Source organism: Schistocerca americana, chromosome 4 (genome assembly GCF_021461395.2).
Source record: "Schistocerca americana isolate TAMUIC-IGC-003095 chromosome 4, iqSchAmer2.1, whole genome shotgun sequence".
Classification (NCBI taxonomy): domain Eukaryota; kingdom Metazoa; phylum Arthropoda; class Insecta; order Orthoptera; family Acrididae; genus Schistocerca; species Schistocerca americana.
In genome coordinates this window covers 819,538,373-819,557,075 of record NC_060122.1, presented here as the reverse complement: position 1 = coordinate 819,557,075, position 18,703 = coordinate 819,538,373, and the positions used below count along the sequence as shown (strand labels likewise).

At 38.6% G+C, this 18,703-nt stretch overlaps 1 protein-coding gene across 3 annotated transcripts in view; it reads left to right on the top strand.

Moving 5' to 3' along the window:
- LOC124613951 (muscle M-line assembly protein unc-89) overlaps nucleotides 1-18,703 on the top strand; it is a 722,488-nt gene that overhangs the window by 562,533 nt on the left and 141,252 nt on the right. For all 3 annotated transcript variants that reach the window (XM_047142722.1, XM_047142721.1, XM_047142719.1), the window contains 3 exons: nucleotides 6,522-6,709; nucleotides 15,095-15,300; nucleotides 16,677-16,979. In XM_047142722.1, coding sequence (XP_046998678.1) covers nucleotides 6,522-6,709; nucleotides 15,095-15,300; nucleotides 16,677-16,979 — 697 coding nt within the window. The remainder of the gene's footprint in view (nucleotides 1-6,521; nucleotides 6,710-15,094; nucleotides 15,301-16,676; nucleotides 16,980-18,703) is intronic.

The following is an 18,703-nucleotide window of genomic DNA, read 5'->3' as shown; positions in this document are numbered from 1 at the left end:
CTATTTCTGATGAAGGCCTTGTTGGCTAAAAGCTCACTTTCTCACAATCTTTTTGTTGTGGCAATCCTGGACTCAGCATCTGCATTATATGGTGAGTGGCAACTATCACCTTCATACTTCTGTTATAGTCCATTCTGGATTTTCCATTGTCATGTAGAAAATGTTAGTGTTGTGCACAACTGAGCATTGATAACACATGGTAATACTGTGGTGTTCATTCCAGAGTTTTGTTTGTGTGACATGTGCCCAGCAGGTTGTGTTTCACCTGCCAGTCTGCATGACGTGCTGCAGCACAGTAGCGGAGAGTTCCACTTATGGTGGGAGGAGACTCCATCTCTGCATGTTGCTCAGGCATTGAGGCACTTACGTCCTCATCATTTTCAGTTTACATTACACAAAGTTGGGGAAGTTAGAGTCCCTGGAAGGCCCCTCTTCTGCAAGGATGTCCAGGTTTTTTAATTCTTTCCTTCACCTCTCCAGATGATGGTTCTGATGGGCATAAAAAAGTACATATTTGAGTCTATCAGGAATCTTTTCCTGAACCATAAGTGTGTCTCAGTTGGCTGCAATCAGATGCCCTGTGGAGGAGTCTCCAGAAAAAATTATTGAGGAGGAAAATGTTAACGCATAGCAGGAATTGTTGTTGTGAAATATTTACCTGCTTGCTCACTTTTATATTGTAAGTCTTTGCAGATATTGAAAATGGAAGACAGGTCTTGATAAAAACATGAGGAGGTATAGGACAAACATTTTTTTATTTCCAAGGGACATAATATTGGTGTGAGGCATAGTAGGACTTAATTACATGGAGACTCTGAACTTCATTGTTTAACAACATGTATTATATTGGAAAAACATTAAATAGCAAAAGCTTAATATTATTTGCATCTTTAATTTTTTACTGCTTTGTTAAGTCTTAGGTTTTCTTCATCTTCATATTTTCTCATATTGAATGTTAAGTTCCTATCAGCAATACCAACCTATTGATGTAGGGACTGGTGGTCTAGTGGTAATGTGTGTGCCTCAAACCTAAAGATAATGGGATTGAATCCAATTTGTACCCTGAAACATTTCAACTTGGCTTTAATCCAACCTTTACCTCTCAGTGATGTGAACATTAGCCAGGAATGACATGAGGTTGTAAATGTTCATACAAACAATCCATATGATATCTGCGAATTAATAATTAACTGCAGAGTGAATCACAATATAATATTACATTTGGCTGGAATCATATAGCTGACTGACAATACATTTCAGTTGGGAGCAATTGTAAGATGTTAACCAGTTGATAAATTAACCGGGACTGACTGACTCAAAGAAGATCACAAAGATATTTACAAATAAATATTTGCATGCTTGTGGCTAAATGAGAATTGCTTGATGCGTTGTTCTGCACAACTGTTAATAGAAGTATGTATGAATAAAACTACAAATTTGTTGTTATAGTTTACTTTATCGCAGGAAACCAGCAAAATTAATGAACATGAAAGTACAATGATCAAAGGAGCAAGTCTGTTTAAGTATGTGTAACAGGGAAATCGGCAAAATTGAAGATACGACCTAAATGATTTCTACTTCTGTAGGGATTCCCAGGTACTACCAAAATTCGCTGAAACATAAATTTTTCTGCATTTTTAGGGAACTAAGAACCTGGAGTGCTTCAGAGGACAGGCTACGATCATGTTACAGTGACCTGAGAAAGGATTGTGAATCAATTCTGGGTGTAAAAGGGTGTAAGGGGTGTTTTTGTGCTAGCAGTGGTGGATCAAGTTGGGATTGCTGTCATAACTGTTCAAGGCATGGTTCAGTGTCGGTTTGCTGTTGTAAAGGTTTTGGGATTCAGTTGCAGAATGATATTTCCAGTTGGCATTATGTGTGAAGGAAAAAGGTCGTTCACCAAAGCATCATGATTAAATGCAAATTTAGGGCTAAAAACTGATAACTCCATCATTATTCTCCCAGCAGATAAGGGCTCTGTCACTGTGGTACTTGACTGATGGTAGTATGTAAATGAAGGTCTACACCAGCTGTCTGGCTCTATGTACAGCACCTGTCATCAAGATCCCATCTCTGTGATTCAAACTGACCTACAATCCCTCAGGCCCCTCACAAGGACTAACACCTCAATCCATAGAACTTCTTACCACACCCAAATCACACAGCCTCACTTTTTACCTTTTTCCTAAGATCCATATACCTAATCACCCTGGCCACCTCATAGTTGCTGTCTTCAAAGCTCTCGCCTAATGTATATCTGCCTCAGTTGATCAAAACCTGCAGTCTACACTGAGGTGCCCAAAGTCACGGGATACTCAAATGCATAAGCACAGACAGTGGTAGTATCACACACACAGATTATAGAAGGGCAGTGCAATGGAGGAACTGTCATTTGTACTCAGATGATTCATGTGAAAAGATGACCAATGTGATTATGGCCACACAATGGGAATTAACAGAGTTTGAATGCAGAATGATAGTTGGAGCTAGATGGCTTGGACATTCAATTTTATTAAGGAATGCAGTATTCTGAGATCCTCAATATCAAATGTGTGCCAAGAAAATCAAATTTCAGGTATTACATCTCACAACGGACAAAGCTGTGGCCAACAGTTTTCACTTAACAACCGAGAGCAGTGGCATTAGTGCAGAGTTCTCAGTGCTAACAGACAAGCAACACTGTGTGAGATAACCACAGAAATCAGTATGGGATGTACAACAAACGTATCCATTAGGACAGTGTGGCAAAATTTGACATTTATGAGCTGTGGCAGCAGACAACCAATGCAGGTGTCTTTATTAGCAGCAACAAGGCACTGTGCAAGCTGGTGATGGCTCCATAATAGTGTGGTCTGTGTGTACATTTAATGGACTGTGTCCTCTGGTCCAACTGAACTGATCGTTGGCTGGAAATGGCTATGTTCAGATACTTGGAGAACATTTGCAGCCATTCATGGACTTCATGTCCCCAAACAAGTCACCAGGCTACAATTGTTTGCAGTAGATTGAAGAACAGTCGGGACAGTTTGAGTGAATGATTTGGCCACACAGATTGCCTAACATGAATCCCAGCGAACGTTTATGGGACATAATCAAGAAGTCAGTTTATGTAAAAAATGCTACAAGGGACTTCCAACAACTTGTTGAGTCCATGCCACGTCGAGTTGCTGCACTGCCAGGCAAATGGAGGTTCCCACGACTTTTGTCACCTCAGTGTACAGTATAAAGATGTCACTACTGTCTCGAAGACACCAACAATTTCCTAGATCATCTGAAATCTATGCCCGCACATTTTGTTTGACACAATTGATGCCACCTCCCTCTATATCAATGTTCCTCATGTATATGGTCTGTCTGCTGCTGAACTTTATCTCAACCAGCGCCCTCCTGATTTCAAACTTATTACGGTTTTCCTGTCCAACTTTACACTTACCAACAGCTATTTTATCTTTGAGGGGTAGACATACAAGCAGATCAGGGGCACGGTCATGGGAAACAGGATGGCTCCTTCCTATGCTGACCATATCATGTTTTCATGGAGAGGGCTTTTCTGGGATCCATAAGCCTTCCCATGGCTTGGTTGAGATACATAGTGACATTTTTACCACATGGACTCATGGTGAGACTGACCTGCTAAACTTTTTGCAATCTCTAGATAAATTATCAGAAGCAAATTTCACATGGGATATTCCAGATACCATGCTACTTTCCTTAATGTTGACATCATCCTCAATGAGGGTCAGTTTCAAGCTTTTGTTCACATTAAACTACTTACAAACAACAGTACTCACATTTTGACAGTTGCCATCTGTTCTATGTCAAATGTTCCCTCCCATAGAGCCCTGGCATTTGAGGCAAAGGTATTTGTTCAGATGCAGACTCTTTACAGCAATATAGCACCATTCTCACCTCAAAATTCACTGGAAGTAATTATCCCGCCAGCCTAGTTCAAAAGCAGATTTCCTTGGCCATCGCATCCAATCCTCCTCCAATAAATAACTTAGGGGTACAGCTCTTGTCACTCAGTATTATCCTTGTCTTGAATCCAATATTTCAAGAATTCTATGACTTCCTAAAATCATGCCCTGAAATGAGATCCATTCTAGCCAACATTTTGCCCACCACACCTAGAATAGCTTTTTATTGTCTGCTGCCCTCCACCCCCACTATCCACAATATCCTGGTCAGACCCTATGCTCCTTCTGCACCATTTCCTTGCCCTATGGCTCCTGCACCTATGACTGCCCCCAGTGTAAAACTTACCATATGAATTCTCTTACCTCCACATATACTATACTTGTAACTGGCAAGACATATACTAACAAAGGGAAACATCACATATCATGTACCAGCTGTTATGTAAACTCTATTTGGCCTTTTACATTGGTATGACTACCACCAAGTTATCAGTTAGGATGAAAGGACATAGGCAGAGCTGTATACTGGCAGCACATAATATCATGTGTGCTCTACTAGATCACAGTAATGGCCTCTGTGGCTATATCATCACACATGCCATCTGGATTCTTCCCCCAGACACCAATTCCTCAGAAATTCACAGGTGGGAAGTGGAATTACAACATGTTCTTGGTTCTCAACACCCACTTGTTCTTAATTTAAATTAATTTATTCAGTCTCAGCATTGCTTCTCAGTAACTATTGTTTTCTTCACTCCCTTTTAGTTTTTTGTATCTTTTATTTTCTGACTTGTCCATTTTTTGCCACCCTTCACCTCTGCTACATACAATGAACTTAGCTATCTGCTCATATTAACTGTTTCATGATGTGCCAATAATCTCTATCTTGCCTATTACCGTATCTTCCACCTTTAAGCTCTCAGATTTTCAAATCTCTTCCAGTGCAGTCCCCAACAATCAGTCTCTCCTTCTCATCCTGTCCAGTATGTCTCCCCTGACGTGGGGTTTCGGGTGACCTTTCCAAACTCCCCTATTTTCTAAGCCTCGTCATCCCCTGTCCTTCATTCCTCTTCCTTCTCCTTCAACCTTTCTGCCAGAAGAAGGAGCCACTGGCTCCGAAAGCTTGCACATTTACTTAACCTTTATATATGGCAGTTTGGATGTATGCATCAGTAATCAGGAAATTACACTGTGAACAATAAAACTTTGAGAATCTCTGCTTGAATACGAAAATAGTTAAATTGTGTAATAGCTTTATGTGTGTTATTCATACAACTAGGTTGTCTAATAAAAAAATGATAGTAATATCAGGAGCTGTGCAAGAACAGGTAGGTTGTTGTTTCTGGATTGCTCTGTTCCAGGGCGGTGTCCAGTTGAAAGCCTTACATTAGGTTCCTGAGCCACTTGAAATAATTTGTAACCTGCCTTTTTCTTTTTGTGCTCTCTGTTTGTTCATTTCTGCTGTTCCCCTCCAATAAATAGCTTTCTGTCTAGTTTTAATATCTGAGGAATATGGATGACATTTTAACTGGTTGGATTATGTTCCTTTTATATGCCTAATGCCACCATGTGGTTTCAGGTATTATGATGAACATATTCATCAGTTCTCCATTTCCACTTCTTTCTTATTAACAAATCCTATGATGTTGTTCTTAAATGTCAGTGGTTTCATTACTGCTTTTGTCTCAGAAACATACATTATTATTTTGAGAACAGTATTTTTTCAAACTTTGCGATGCTTATTTTAATGATGTCATATTTAATGAACTTGAGGTGGAAGAGATGACATTCTATGATGCCTAGCTGCAGTTTATGTCTAGTTTCTTATCTCTGTATGAGCTGATAATGATCTCTGTTCAGACAGGTGTTTTCTGGCTAATTCATTTGCAGGCGGGTTCACATTATAATGTAAATGCCAAATCCTTTGAAAGAAACATGCATAGTTATTTCTCCATTTTTGTCAGAAATGAGTGAATTTTCTTTTTTGCAATAATAGTCTCATCTTGGCCCATATAATGAATCATACTGTAATGTGTATAAAATAAACAATAAACTAACCATAGTCACTGAAGTACAGAACAGTCCCTCCCACTCCAAAGATAAAAGGTGAACTTGTTCTATGAAAGTTCTCCAGTAACATTCTGTTTCTTATATAAGCCATGTATTCTAAAAATATACTTCCATATTTATTTGACTGTGCTCTGCAATTCTGAGCTGCCAACATATCTTTTTTCATCAATAAATCCTATATTCTTTCTCCTTCCCTCAGTTCCCCTGAGGATACCAGTATTTATAGTGTGCACATTCTGTCACACATTTGTTGATTTTTCAGTATATTTTAAGATGAATTTGATGTGTCATTTATGTGAATAATTTTAAAATTATCGTGAAATGAACTTATTTCATTTAACATGCGACACATTTTTGCAGTAATTTTACATTGTATATTACAGTCTTAGATAGACAGATGGGATGAACTTGGAGTGTAGTTATTTTCTGTCACATACTATGCCTGTGAGTAAGTAACTATATTTATTCATGGTCATTGTAAGTGCCAAGATTCTATTGTGTCGTAGTAATGAGTCATCATTTGTTTGTATACAGGTTGATGTCGAGATGCAGGTTGCTATGCCAGAGACAAAACAACTGGAGAGACCACAGAAGTCACCAAGTCCACCACTCAAAAAGGCAAAAATTGTTACTGCATCACCCAAAAATGTTGGTCCTGTGTTTTCTGTGCCTTTGAATGATGCTGTAATACAAGAGGGTGAAAAGTTTACATTTCGTTGTTGGTAATAACCTTACTCAATTGCATTAAATTGGATTGCATTTTTATTATTGTAGAGACCCTAGAGTTCATGTGAGCAAATACAAGCATGCTACACTGGCCACACAAATTATGTAAAATTAAATTCAGAGATCTCCCAATAATTTTTCATTCACTGAGTTAAAAAACTGCCATAAAAAAAGACATCTACTGCATGCGGTAAGGGGCCTACCATATTCGTAAGTGTGCCTTGACTGAGTTACCTATATATCATTGGACAGTTTCCTTAAAAATGTGAATCACTGGATGCAATAAATATCTGATAACATTCAAGGAAAAATATGAGCACATGGAAAAATATTTTTTCATTATCTTTGCTGTCATGCTACATCACAAGTCAATGAAACCTTAATTTTCTTGGAGAATATTCAAAACACATACTACGTCTTTAAACTAAATAAATAATTTCACTGTTGCCACTTCTACATATACACTGCAGAAGCCACTGTGTAGTGATGCGGTGCAGGGTATTTCGTACTAATGTAATACTGCAAAACTTGCTCAAAACTGGATCACATGGGACTTAAATAATTTTCCAAATTGGACAAGTTTCCAGATTACACAAAACTCACTAGGCTACATTTGCCAGGTATCATGCACAGTAGTATAAATTTGTAATTCTGCACATATTGACATACCTTCACTACTACAGAATAGCTGTTCACTTATTGTATATTATGCAGTAAATCACTAGACTATTACAATAACTTTAAATAATAAGGCGTTTCTGTATCATTACTCCAACTTTAAATTTGTTTATTGTTGTAAGTACATACATATTATTCCTGTGTCTACTTGCATTGTGTTTCAGTTTTTTTACCACATATCAAGAAGGGTGTCCTGTTTGAATTTCGTGCGCAAAACTGTTTTTTCTATGCAATTTTTTGCACTATACAGCTTGATAGAATTTGTGCGTGCTGCAAATCTCGTAACATTGTTTATGCATGCCATAGCTTCTTTAGTTGTACTAATTTTTCTAGGAACATCATTTTGCTCCTCTTCTTCTTCCTTTGTTTCTTCCTGTCCTCTCCACTGTTGCAGATTACTATTAGATCTATTGCTGAAGTAAAAGTGAAGTGAGTTGGCAGAAAGTTGTAACTTTGAACATAGTCATCTGCAGTACATGAAATGCTATGCATTTTAATTAGTTCAGCAATTGGTGCTACATTTTTTTTAGCTTCGATGGCCACAGAAGCATCTTGGTCTCCAAATCTGCTTTGTTGATGCACTTGTTAACGGTTTCAAGCTTTATTTCCGTCACTGCCAAACCAATCCTATTGACTGCATCCCGTATAGAAACTGATCATGCAAGAGCAAATGCACTTTGAACCTGTTGAAACTAAGTTTAAGAGACTGCATCAATAATCGCCTATAGTGAGACTTGAATGCGTTTCCTGGGTTGTGTGAGGCTGATTGAACATGGTGGGGACCAAGCCAGTTTCACACCTGATAACTTGAGTTTTGGGTGGCAGGTTGCATTATCTAGGAAAAAGAGAAGTTGGTGATTTTCTTTTTTCATTTTGAGGTGCCTGGCCCTACTTCCATAAGACCACTCACTATCCACACGCTTTTATTGTTTTGCCATGTGACTGAAAGCTTACTAATGTCCATGTTTTTGTAACAATGTGGTTTTTCCACCTTTGCAAATCACCAGTGGCTCCTCCATTTAACGTAACATGTTTCCTCACAGCAGTACAATGAGTCTTTCCTTGGACATTTTTTCACAGGTGCACTTTTCGCTTGAGTTGTTAGAGATATCGAAAGCAGTGCACGAAAAAACAGTCACATTACATTGGCATTAAACTTGTATTTTGGGTCATAATTCTTGAGTAAATGGTACAGCATTGTCTTCCATTCTGTTGCTACACTTTCCCACACATCCTGAAGTTCCCCACACACTTCATGACTCAAAATGTTGTGCCCAGTTTTGAAACTCTCTAGCCATCCTGTGGGTGCCTTAAACTGTGTATTTCCAAGCTCTGTAGTGACTTTCAGAACCTAACTCCAGAACAGGGGTGCAGAAAAAGGTAAGTATTTGCCCTCACACTATCTTGTCAATCTCTTCACCTTTCTTTTCATCCACCAGTCCCCGTTCATCCATTCATCCTGTGTCTTACCCTTGTTCTTAAAGTATAGTAAATTTTTGTGTTAGCACATTTGAAATGCAACACTATTTTGCGCACAGGAAGTTTATCGTTCTCACTTACCTTGATTACTTTATTCTTTTCATTAAGTGTTAATGACACTTACTTTTTGTTAAAAGTCATCTTGCCCCTTAAAGTGCTACTAGTTAACTAAAACTGGCAGAAAATAACGCAGGTAGTGCACTTCTTTGGAATACTTGACCTTGACTGGTAAAAACCGTTGTTTAATGGAACAACATCCACCTCTTTCATTTCACACATTGCAGCAGTGTATTGGAAGGTATGCAACAATGTCCAAATGAACACCCATGTGCATCAATGATAATGGAAAATGAGACACTCTGACAAACAGTGTCCTCACGAATGAACCATTTCCTTTGATGCACCTACACTGCACGTAACTTGTTCACTGTTGCAGACAGCAGCACCGCTTCATCTCCACACCCGAGCACCGCACTGTGCTGAACCACTTTTCTTGGTTTTGCACCACTTAATGGCATTGTCAGGGTTGTACAGTCACTGTGTAAAATGCAGCGTTCTTTTAGAGGCGTGAATAACTAACGTATACTGTAGTACAGTACTGTACAAGCTCTTTCCTGCATTATACAATGAGCTATTAATTAAGTCATAAAATTTACGTTGTATTTCTGCATTAGGCACATTGCACTTTTTGCAAAAAATTAGCATATAAAAGTGTACTGAGTGTGTCAGGACTGATATCCTTGTTCTGTTTGGGCAGATTTCCAGACCTTAGATGTTCTACTTTGATCAAGTTTTCCTGTACATTGATAACTTGATAATGCTTCTGTGTGCAACATGAAAGCGAGAATATGTTTTTTGTAAAGTGTCTTAATAGGTGTCCAGTTGATTCAGAACATTTTAAATGAGTAATGCATAAGTGCAATACATGCAGTAATATGAACATATACCTTAACTGCACTGAACATCTCGTTCTATAACTTACAGTTCTCTCTATCTTTCTCTCCCCTTTTGTGTGTGTGTGTGTGTGTGTGTGTGTGTGTTTTTTACCCTGCCCCCACCTCCATGTGATCTGAAGGAAAATCCAGCTTTTTAAGTAGAGCTATAATGTTGCACTCATTGTTTTTGTGTCATATGCTAATATAGCTACTGCACGGAGTCATATATGTAATGCATCACTTGCACAAAGTATCTTTTCAGACAGAGTAAAATAGAACTTCATTAGACCATTCTCTAAGAAAGATACAGTAGATATTAATAACTATTGACCTATTTCAATATTAGCTTCCTTTTAAAGTTTTTTGGAACTGGTAATGTTTTAATGGATGGTTTACTATGTCTGTACATTTAACATTCTGACTCAGTCACAATTTAGATCTCAGAAGCATCTTTCCACTGAACATGCTATCTACCATTTCACTGATCATGTACTAGCAATAATGAAGTTTGAATTACCAGCTTGAAAAAATCAAGCTGTAACCATGAAACCTGGGGATGTTGTAAGGCCTTCTCTTGTATTTAAACTTCAGTGACACATTTTTGCCAGTTATGGATGACTTGGAGGAGACATTGGTTGTAGAAGTCTGATTTTGGCTGTTCAGGAAATGTTCCCTCTCTAAGACAACCAGGCTGTCATTCTGGAAACACATGCCACACTATGGTTTCTTCATCCAAGGAAAGATAAAGGCACTGGGTGCCATATCAGGAGAATATAGGAAGTGTGGTAAACTTTGACAACCCATACAAGGAGCATGTGTGACTGTTCTGTGCAGAATGAGCTAGGATCTGGTTCTGGAGCAAAGACACTCGATCAGACAGCTTTCTGTAATGCTACATCTTGATAGTTTCCTATACCCTCATCATAAGATTTTGATAGTTTGTTTCTTTGACAGGTTGCTCCTCACAAACACAATCCGTTACCTCCAAACTGTAGCAGTCCCAAAAAATACTCAGCATCACCTTGCCCTAATATGGATGGGTGATGAACACAGTTGATTCCACTGTTAGCTTTGCTCCTTTGTGTAAGAACCATGATTATATGCCCAACACTTGTCCATGGCTATTTGGTTGCTAAAGAAGTCACCTGAATTGGCCTGACATAGCTGCAACGTTTCCATTACTGCCTCGATTCAACTGAATTTTAGAATGGTTGTTAGCGGTTGCAGAACCCAACGGGTGACAACATTTACTGTGTTCAAAATGTCCTGCAAGAACTTGAAAACTGATCCAGGGCTTATTTTCACTTATCATATTCTGGTCTTTGAGCAGCAAGGCCTTTAGTTATCTTGCAATCCCCATTTCTTCAAAGAGAGATGGTCTGCAACTTTGTTATTTTTCATGGATACTTATTTAACCCACTGGAAGCTTCTGTCCCACGTAACCACTGGGTCATATGATGGTGCATTGTTGTCATTCACTTTTACCATCTCAGCATATGTTGTCGCAGCAGTTTTCCGCATTAAATGCAACAAAATGAATTCCCGCAGGATACTGCACTCTATCAATAGGCTGTGCCATTTTGTTTGGTTTTTCGGGTGGCATGCTATGGTAATGTGTCACAGGGATTTCACTGTAGACCAGGGCTGCAGACATGTACCTACAAACAAACAAAAAATTAAACATGTAACTTCATTTTTTGAAGGTTAGCAAATGTAACAGACCCATTAAGGAGACTGCCTACACTACTCTTGTCCGTCCTCTTTTAGAATACTGCTGCGCGGTGTGGGATCCTTATCAGGTAGAACTGACAGAGTACATCGAAAAAGTTCAAAGTAGGCAGCACGTTTTGTATTATCGCGAAATATGGGAGAGAGTGTCACAGAAATAATACAGGGTTTGGGCTGGAAATCATTAGAAGAAAGGCGTTTTTCATTGCGACGGAATCTTCTCACAAAATTCCAATCACCAACTTTCTCCTCCGAATGCGAAAATATTTTGTTGACACCGACCTACATAGGGCGGAACGATCACCATGATAAAATAAGGGAAATCAGAGCTTGTACGGAAAGATACAGGTGTTCATTCTTTCCGCGCACTATACGATATTGGAATAATAGACAATTGTGAAGGTGGTTCGATGAACCCTCTGCTAGGCATTTAAATGTGATTTGCAGAGTATCCATGTAGATGTAGATGTGATAATTAAGATATTAGACTGACCCTCTTATTAAAATGTGAGAACTACAAGGTGATTTCATCTGTCAAGGTTTTTGTGATCTGTCCAAGATGTTTATCTGTGAAAATCACAGAAACTTGAAAGTTGGTTGCTTAAGAGGTACGGTGAGTAAGTTTACCTTGTATGTAACTGATAGAGTGATTTTAGTTAACTCATTCAGCCCTCATGAATCTCTTCTGTTCTGATGCTATTACTGTTATTGATATGTATAAATGACCTTCCATTTTACACTGTTTAAGCAGAAATAGTGCGCTTTTCTGATGATTCAGTCATCATAACCAAGTTCAGCAAGGCTGTCACAACAGAAAGAAAAATATATGAAATATTTAAAGGTGTTGGTTGGTTCTTGGTAAATTGTCTGTTACCTGACTTAGAAAAAATTAAGGTAATTCAAATTTGTACAAGGCAAAATATATCATCATTAACAATACATAATGGGGTAAGGTGCTTATATGAAATCGATTGTTCAAACTTTCTGGTTGTCCATGTTATAGGTGTTCTCAAATGCTTGACTTCAGTATCATTTGCTATATGTGTAAAGGCTGAATTTTGTGATGAAAGCATTGGAAAATAAGCTTACATTCCATACTCGATTCATTGATTTCACCATCATCATCATTATCATCATGAGGATTTCCTTCTTGTGAGCCAGGTAGGAATTTTGTGAAGACAAGTCTCCATTGATTTTTGTCCTGGTACAGCTTTTACAGCTTTTCTCTCTTCACTACATCCCACATTATTCCTCTCCTCTTGAGTTCTTCATTAACCTTATCTGCCCATCTCGTCTTAGGCCACCCGCTCGATCTGTATCCTGGTACCTCCAGCTCCCAACACCGATGTGGAGTTCGAGTTTGGTGCACTCACTTCACATGGCCTAAGCACTTCAATCTCACAGCACTCATTCTTTTCTCCATGGTCAAGTTCATCTGCGGGTCTTCCTAGATATTTGTTCCTGCTTCTGTGTCTCCTGGTTTTTTATTTCACATTCTTGCATTTCACTCTTTGTCTCTTATTTATGACACAGGTCTCCATACTGTATGTCATGATTGATGGGGGACAGATTTTATGCATGATCTGTTTAGCTCTTAGATGTTTCGTACTTGGTGGAAGAAGCTGGATCCTTTTGCTACTCTGTCTAAAACTTCTAGTTTGGCACTTCCATCACTTGATATGACACTACCCAGATAATTGAAACTTTTCACACATTCAACCTTCTCTCCTTCCAGTGTGATGTTACAAGGTACAAGCGTCATAATCATCTTCATTTGACACTGTCTTAGCCTTATTCACAGTCAACTTGAGTTCTTAAATTTTTTATTTGAGTAATGCAGTCTCCACTGACCTTCCATTTCCACCTCTCCCCAGATGCTGTGGGCATCAGCAAAAGCAAAAGCTTTGAGGTCTTCTTTTTCAGTTGTCTTTTCTGTTTTCCAAGAGCAACAGTAGAATGCATATTATGTTGAATTTTGTCATATTTGATAGTAGTAACTATGGGAATTTCTGCCAGTAATAAGTTGAGTCTTTGGTGTGAGAATACAGCCTAGACAAGACAGAAATATTTTAAGTCAAATACTAAACAACACAAACACTGTTACACCAGTAATCAATCATAAACAACTGCTTCACTTTTAAATTTTATGAAGTGTTTTGATTTCCTAGTCTCTGGAGGTAATCAGAGATAAACCTGAAGTTGCTGAGATTATTTTGACATGTTTTTTATGTAAAACATCTTTAGTTGTGCACTGTTTATTTCATGCTATATGTTTCCTTGCATGTATGCATAATAATCACAAATACTGGATATGCATTATTAAATATTGTAAAAAGTAAGAGTTAATTTTAATATATCCATGGTCTAGTCACACTAATGTAACCACCGCCTATGTTCGACATCAATATGCAACAACCACTCACAGATAGCAGATGGCAGCACTGACAGTGGAGGGTATATAAAATGTGTTGGGGGGGGGCGAGGATGCAGAAGACAGTGCAGTCATTGTCGTAATGTGGAAATGCAGTGATTTTTCTTGTTCAAAAGGGAATGATTATTGGCTTTTGGGCCAAGAGTGGGAGCATTTCTGATATGGCTATGTATGTAAACTGTTTGCTTGCTGCCGTGGTTAAAGTATACTGTACATAGCAAAATGGCACTATCCAAAACCGGTGCCAAGAAAGCTGTGATGCACCATGGGCCACAGATGACAGGGGTGAATGACAGCTGTGTAGATGTCTATGGACAAATAGACATGCAACTGATTGCCCAGAAGAACCATGGGGCTTTCAAATGTGTCTTGTCAGTGACTGTTCAGTGAACGCTGCTGCATATGGACCTCACAGCACATGCCTGGTTCAGGCACCCTTACTGACTGCTGTTTGTTGGGGGGGGGGGGGGGGAGGCAAAGACTGGAATTTGCAGGCCAACATCATAACTGGATGTCCACTGTGTGGTGACAGCTGGTTGTTTCTGATGAATCACTTTTATGCTCCATTGGACAGATGGCTGTTGGCGTGTATGGCGTGAAACCTCTTACAGCAAACACGCTGCAACAGGTGGGATTATTATGGTCTAGGGAACATTTTTGTGGCATTTCCTGGATGATCTAATCATACTATTCTTGCAGACCACATATAACCCTACATGCAGTTTGTTTTTCCTCGGCATGGTGGCATCTGTCAGCAGGACAATGCAAAGTGTCGTGCAGCTCACAGTGTATGTGCATGGTTGGAAGAGTGCCAAGATGTGTTTTTTGTACTCCCCTTGTTACAAACCTTGTCGTATATAAACCCAGTTCTGTGGGACCACATCGATCAGGCTGTTCACACCATGGAGCTGTAATCGAGAAACCTTGTGCACTGGAGTTGATGTGGCTCAACAGCCCTTTCGGTACCTTCCAGAATCTCATTGACACTCTTCCTGCACATTTCGAATCAGTCTGCAATGCAAAAGATTGTTCTTCAGGCTTTTGACAGGTGGTCACATTAATATGATTGGACAGTGTGTAACATCTCATTATGCAGAGTGTTCTCACGTAATCTGGAATTATTTTGTTAGTGTAACAGGTACACCAATGCCAGAAGTGATCTGGTATAAAGATGGAATATCAATTCAGAATAACCCAGATTATCAGACCACATTTAAAGATGGAAACTGTTCACTAACTATAGAAGAAACATTTACAGAAGATTCAGCCAAGTTCACTTGTAAAGCAACAAATGCAGCAGGGACAGCAGAGACCAGTGCAACACTGTCAGTCAAAGGTGTGTAACATTTAAAAGTCACTATGTATCATAAACTTAAAATCAGTCTGACTAATGTGGCGATTATCAAAATCTTGTAAATTACAAAATGTCTGGAAGTGAGTGGTCTGTTTAATTCAGTGTACATGCTATAATTGAGAACTGACACTATATTCCTAGCAGCTTTGTTAAGACAATGACCATCTGCAAAAAATAAGTGCTAGAACAATGAAGCAACTTTCTGACAAAAGATATGTGCAGAATGAGACAACATTCAAGTATTGTTTCTGAATGTGAAACATACTGTGTAATCCTTCTCATATACAGAATGTAGATTACATTACTATTGTAGGCAAAATGAAACAATTTGATTTCACATGGCATCTATGAACATGAGTCCCAGTCCAGAACACAGTTGCACTGAAATGCTAATCATTTGCATATGGTAGCATGCACTGCCCTTCGGGCCAATTTAAGGTTTGCTGCATGCCACATTCAAGCTGTTGCAATTTTAAGGGGCAGCAGTGTACTTAATCTTGTGAAATGGAGTTCATAATTAAAAATATATTCCACTGCCATTTCTTCATGCGTATTTCTTAAAATAATTCACTCATTGCAACTAATCTAATAACATATTTATCTCTCTCATTGTTGTAGATATTTTTCAAAATGAGTGAACTGGCAGAGTTTATCTTTACATTACGATTCATAATCATTTATCAAAAATTTTTTCCATGATGCAGTTTTGATATCCTTGTGTTGGAACTTTGGCAAAAGAATATGATTTTTGCTGTAAGAACAGTTTCACAAGTTTTCTATATCTGCTGACCCAGTTATTGGTGTCTAAAATTACACTGCCTGCCCATGATTCAGCAATAATTTCAGACAAAATCTTGCAACGCAATTTCATTGGCTAGATTCAGCATAGCCTCAGTCTCTAACTTGTATTCATGATGACAACAGTCTCTCTACCTTCTTTTAGACTCATTCTGTTATTGGATTATGTAGGCAGCAACTATCAAGATCTGTGGCATTACATCAAAATATATTGTTTCTAGAAACTCTATCATCTGTGTGAAGATATTCTGTTGATACACATGCCAGTTTTAGTCATGTTCCTCAGTGAAAATTCATGACAGATTAAAACTGTACTCTGTACTGGGACTCTTATGTTCATAAATGCCATGTGAAATCGACTTGTTTCATTTTGCCTGCAGTAGCATTTGCATTCACTTTACCAGTAAAAGAAGTGTCCCTTCACCCTGAATGGAGGAATTGTAGCATATTTATTGTTTACATAAATTTTATAAAGCAAGGATTTATCCATTTTGTTGCGTATGGTTTGTTGTTTTTACTTCAAATTATAACTTCAGATATGTGCCCTGTGGTGCCCACAGAAGCTGAACCTGAGGAGCAGTTGTCCCCACCACATTTCACACAGCCACTGCAAAACAGCACTGCTCGTGAAGGATCTTCCCATGAACTACGCTGCCATGTTGAAGGCATTCCATTGCCAACTGTACAGTGGTTCAAGGATGGAACATGTGTTGATGCTTCTCCAGATTACGTCATAACATTCAATAATGGAGAAGCGTTACTGCGATTTGAGGAAGTTTTTCTAGAAGATCAAGCTGAATACAGTTGTCGTGCCACTAACCCACTTGGTTCTGATAGCTGCTGTGCTCGTCTCACTGTGGAACGTAAGTAACACATCTATATTTTGCTTGGAAATGATTTTATCTATTTATTGCAATTGTAAAACTTGTCCTCCTGTGTGTTTAAAGCAGGTCATACAATACATCCACTACACTGAAAATTTTCTATGTAATAATGCACATTTTTTTCTTAACTGTAATAATATGATATTAAGATAAGTCTGGAACTAGTTATAGGTCTATTCCTTTTTTAACTCATATAGATAAGCAAGGCTTAAAATTAGTGTGCTGCAAATTTCTGTGCTACTTCTGGATGTCGCTGAAATGTTGTCCCTGCTATTTAAGACTCTGTAGCACCTTAACTCTTTTACCATCTCTAACGTATTAACTTATTCAGGCCAGACACTTCTGATGAAGAATTCCCAGACATGTTTACACATACTGACTTTGATGTTTTGGCCATTTCTGAGATTGAAAAATATCTCATGGTTGTTGAAATGTAAAGCTCAAATCTGTAATGTTAAATGAACTGATTTTATTTTTAAATCTTCTGTTGATCCATCAGTATTATATTTAAAAAATTCATCAGAAGATGAAGAGAATGAGAGCCAATAGACTGAACCAGAAAGAAAATAAATACTCATCATCATCATTATCATCATCACCATTTAAGACTGATTATGCCTTTCAGCGTTCAGTCTGGAGCATAGCCCCCTTATAAAATTCCTCCATGATCCCCTATTCAGTGATAATATTGGTGCCTCTTCTGATGGTAACCTATTACTTCAAAATTATTCTTAACCGAATCCAGGTACCTTCTCCTTGGTCTGCCCCGACTCCTCCTAACCCCTACTGCTGAACCCATGAGTCTCTCGGGTAACCTTGCTTCTCCCACGCATGTAACATGACCCCACCATCTAAGCCTGTTCGCCCTGACTGCTACATCTATAGAGTTCATTCCCAGTTTTTCTTTGACTTCCTCATTGTGGACATCCTCCTGCCATTGTTCCCATCTACTAGTGCCTGCAATCATCCTAGCTACTTTCATATCGGTAACCTCAACCTTATTGATAAGGTAACCTGAATCCACCCAGCTTTCGCTCCCATACAACAAAGTTGGTCGAAATATTGAACGGTGCACAGATAACTTAGTCTTGGTACTGACTTCCTTCTTGCAGAAGAGAGCAGATCGTAGCTGAGCGCTCACTGCATTAGCTTTGCTACACCTCGCTTCCAGCTCTTTCACTATGTTGGCATCCTGTGAGAATATGCATCCTAAGTACTTGAAACTGTCCACCTGTTCTAACTTTGTTCCTCCTATTTGGCACTCAATCCGTTTATATCTCTTTCCCACTGACATTACTTTCGTTTTGGAGATGCTAATCTTCATACCATAGTCCTTACATTTCTGATCTAGCTCTGAAATATTACTTTGCAAACTTTCAATCGAATCTGCCATCACAACTAAGTCATCCGCATATGCAAGACTGCTTATTTTGTGTTCACATATCTTAATCTCACCCAACCAGTCTATTGTTTTCAGCATATGATCCATAAATAATATGAACAACAGTGGAGACAGGTTGCAGCCTTGTCTCACCCCTGAAACTACTCTGAACCATGAACTCAATTTACTGTCAACTCTAACTGTTGCCTGACTATCCATGTAAAGACCTTTAATTGCTTGTAAAAGTTTGCCTCCTATTCCATAATCTCGTAGAACAGACAATAACTTCCTCCTAGGAACCCGGTCATATGCCTTTTCTAGA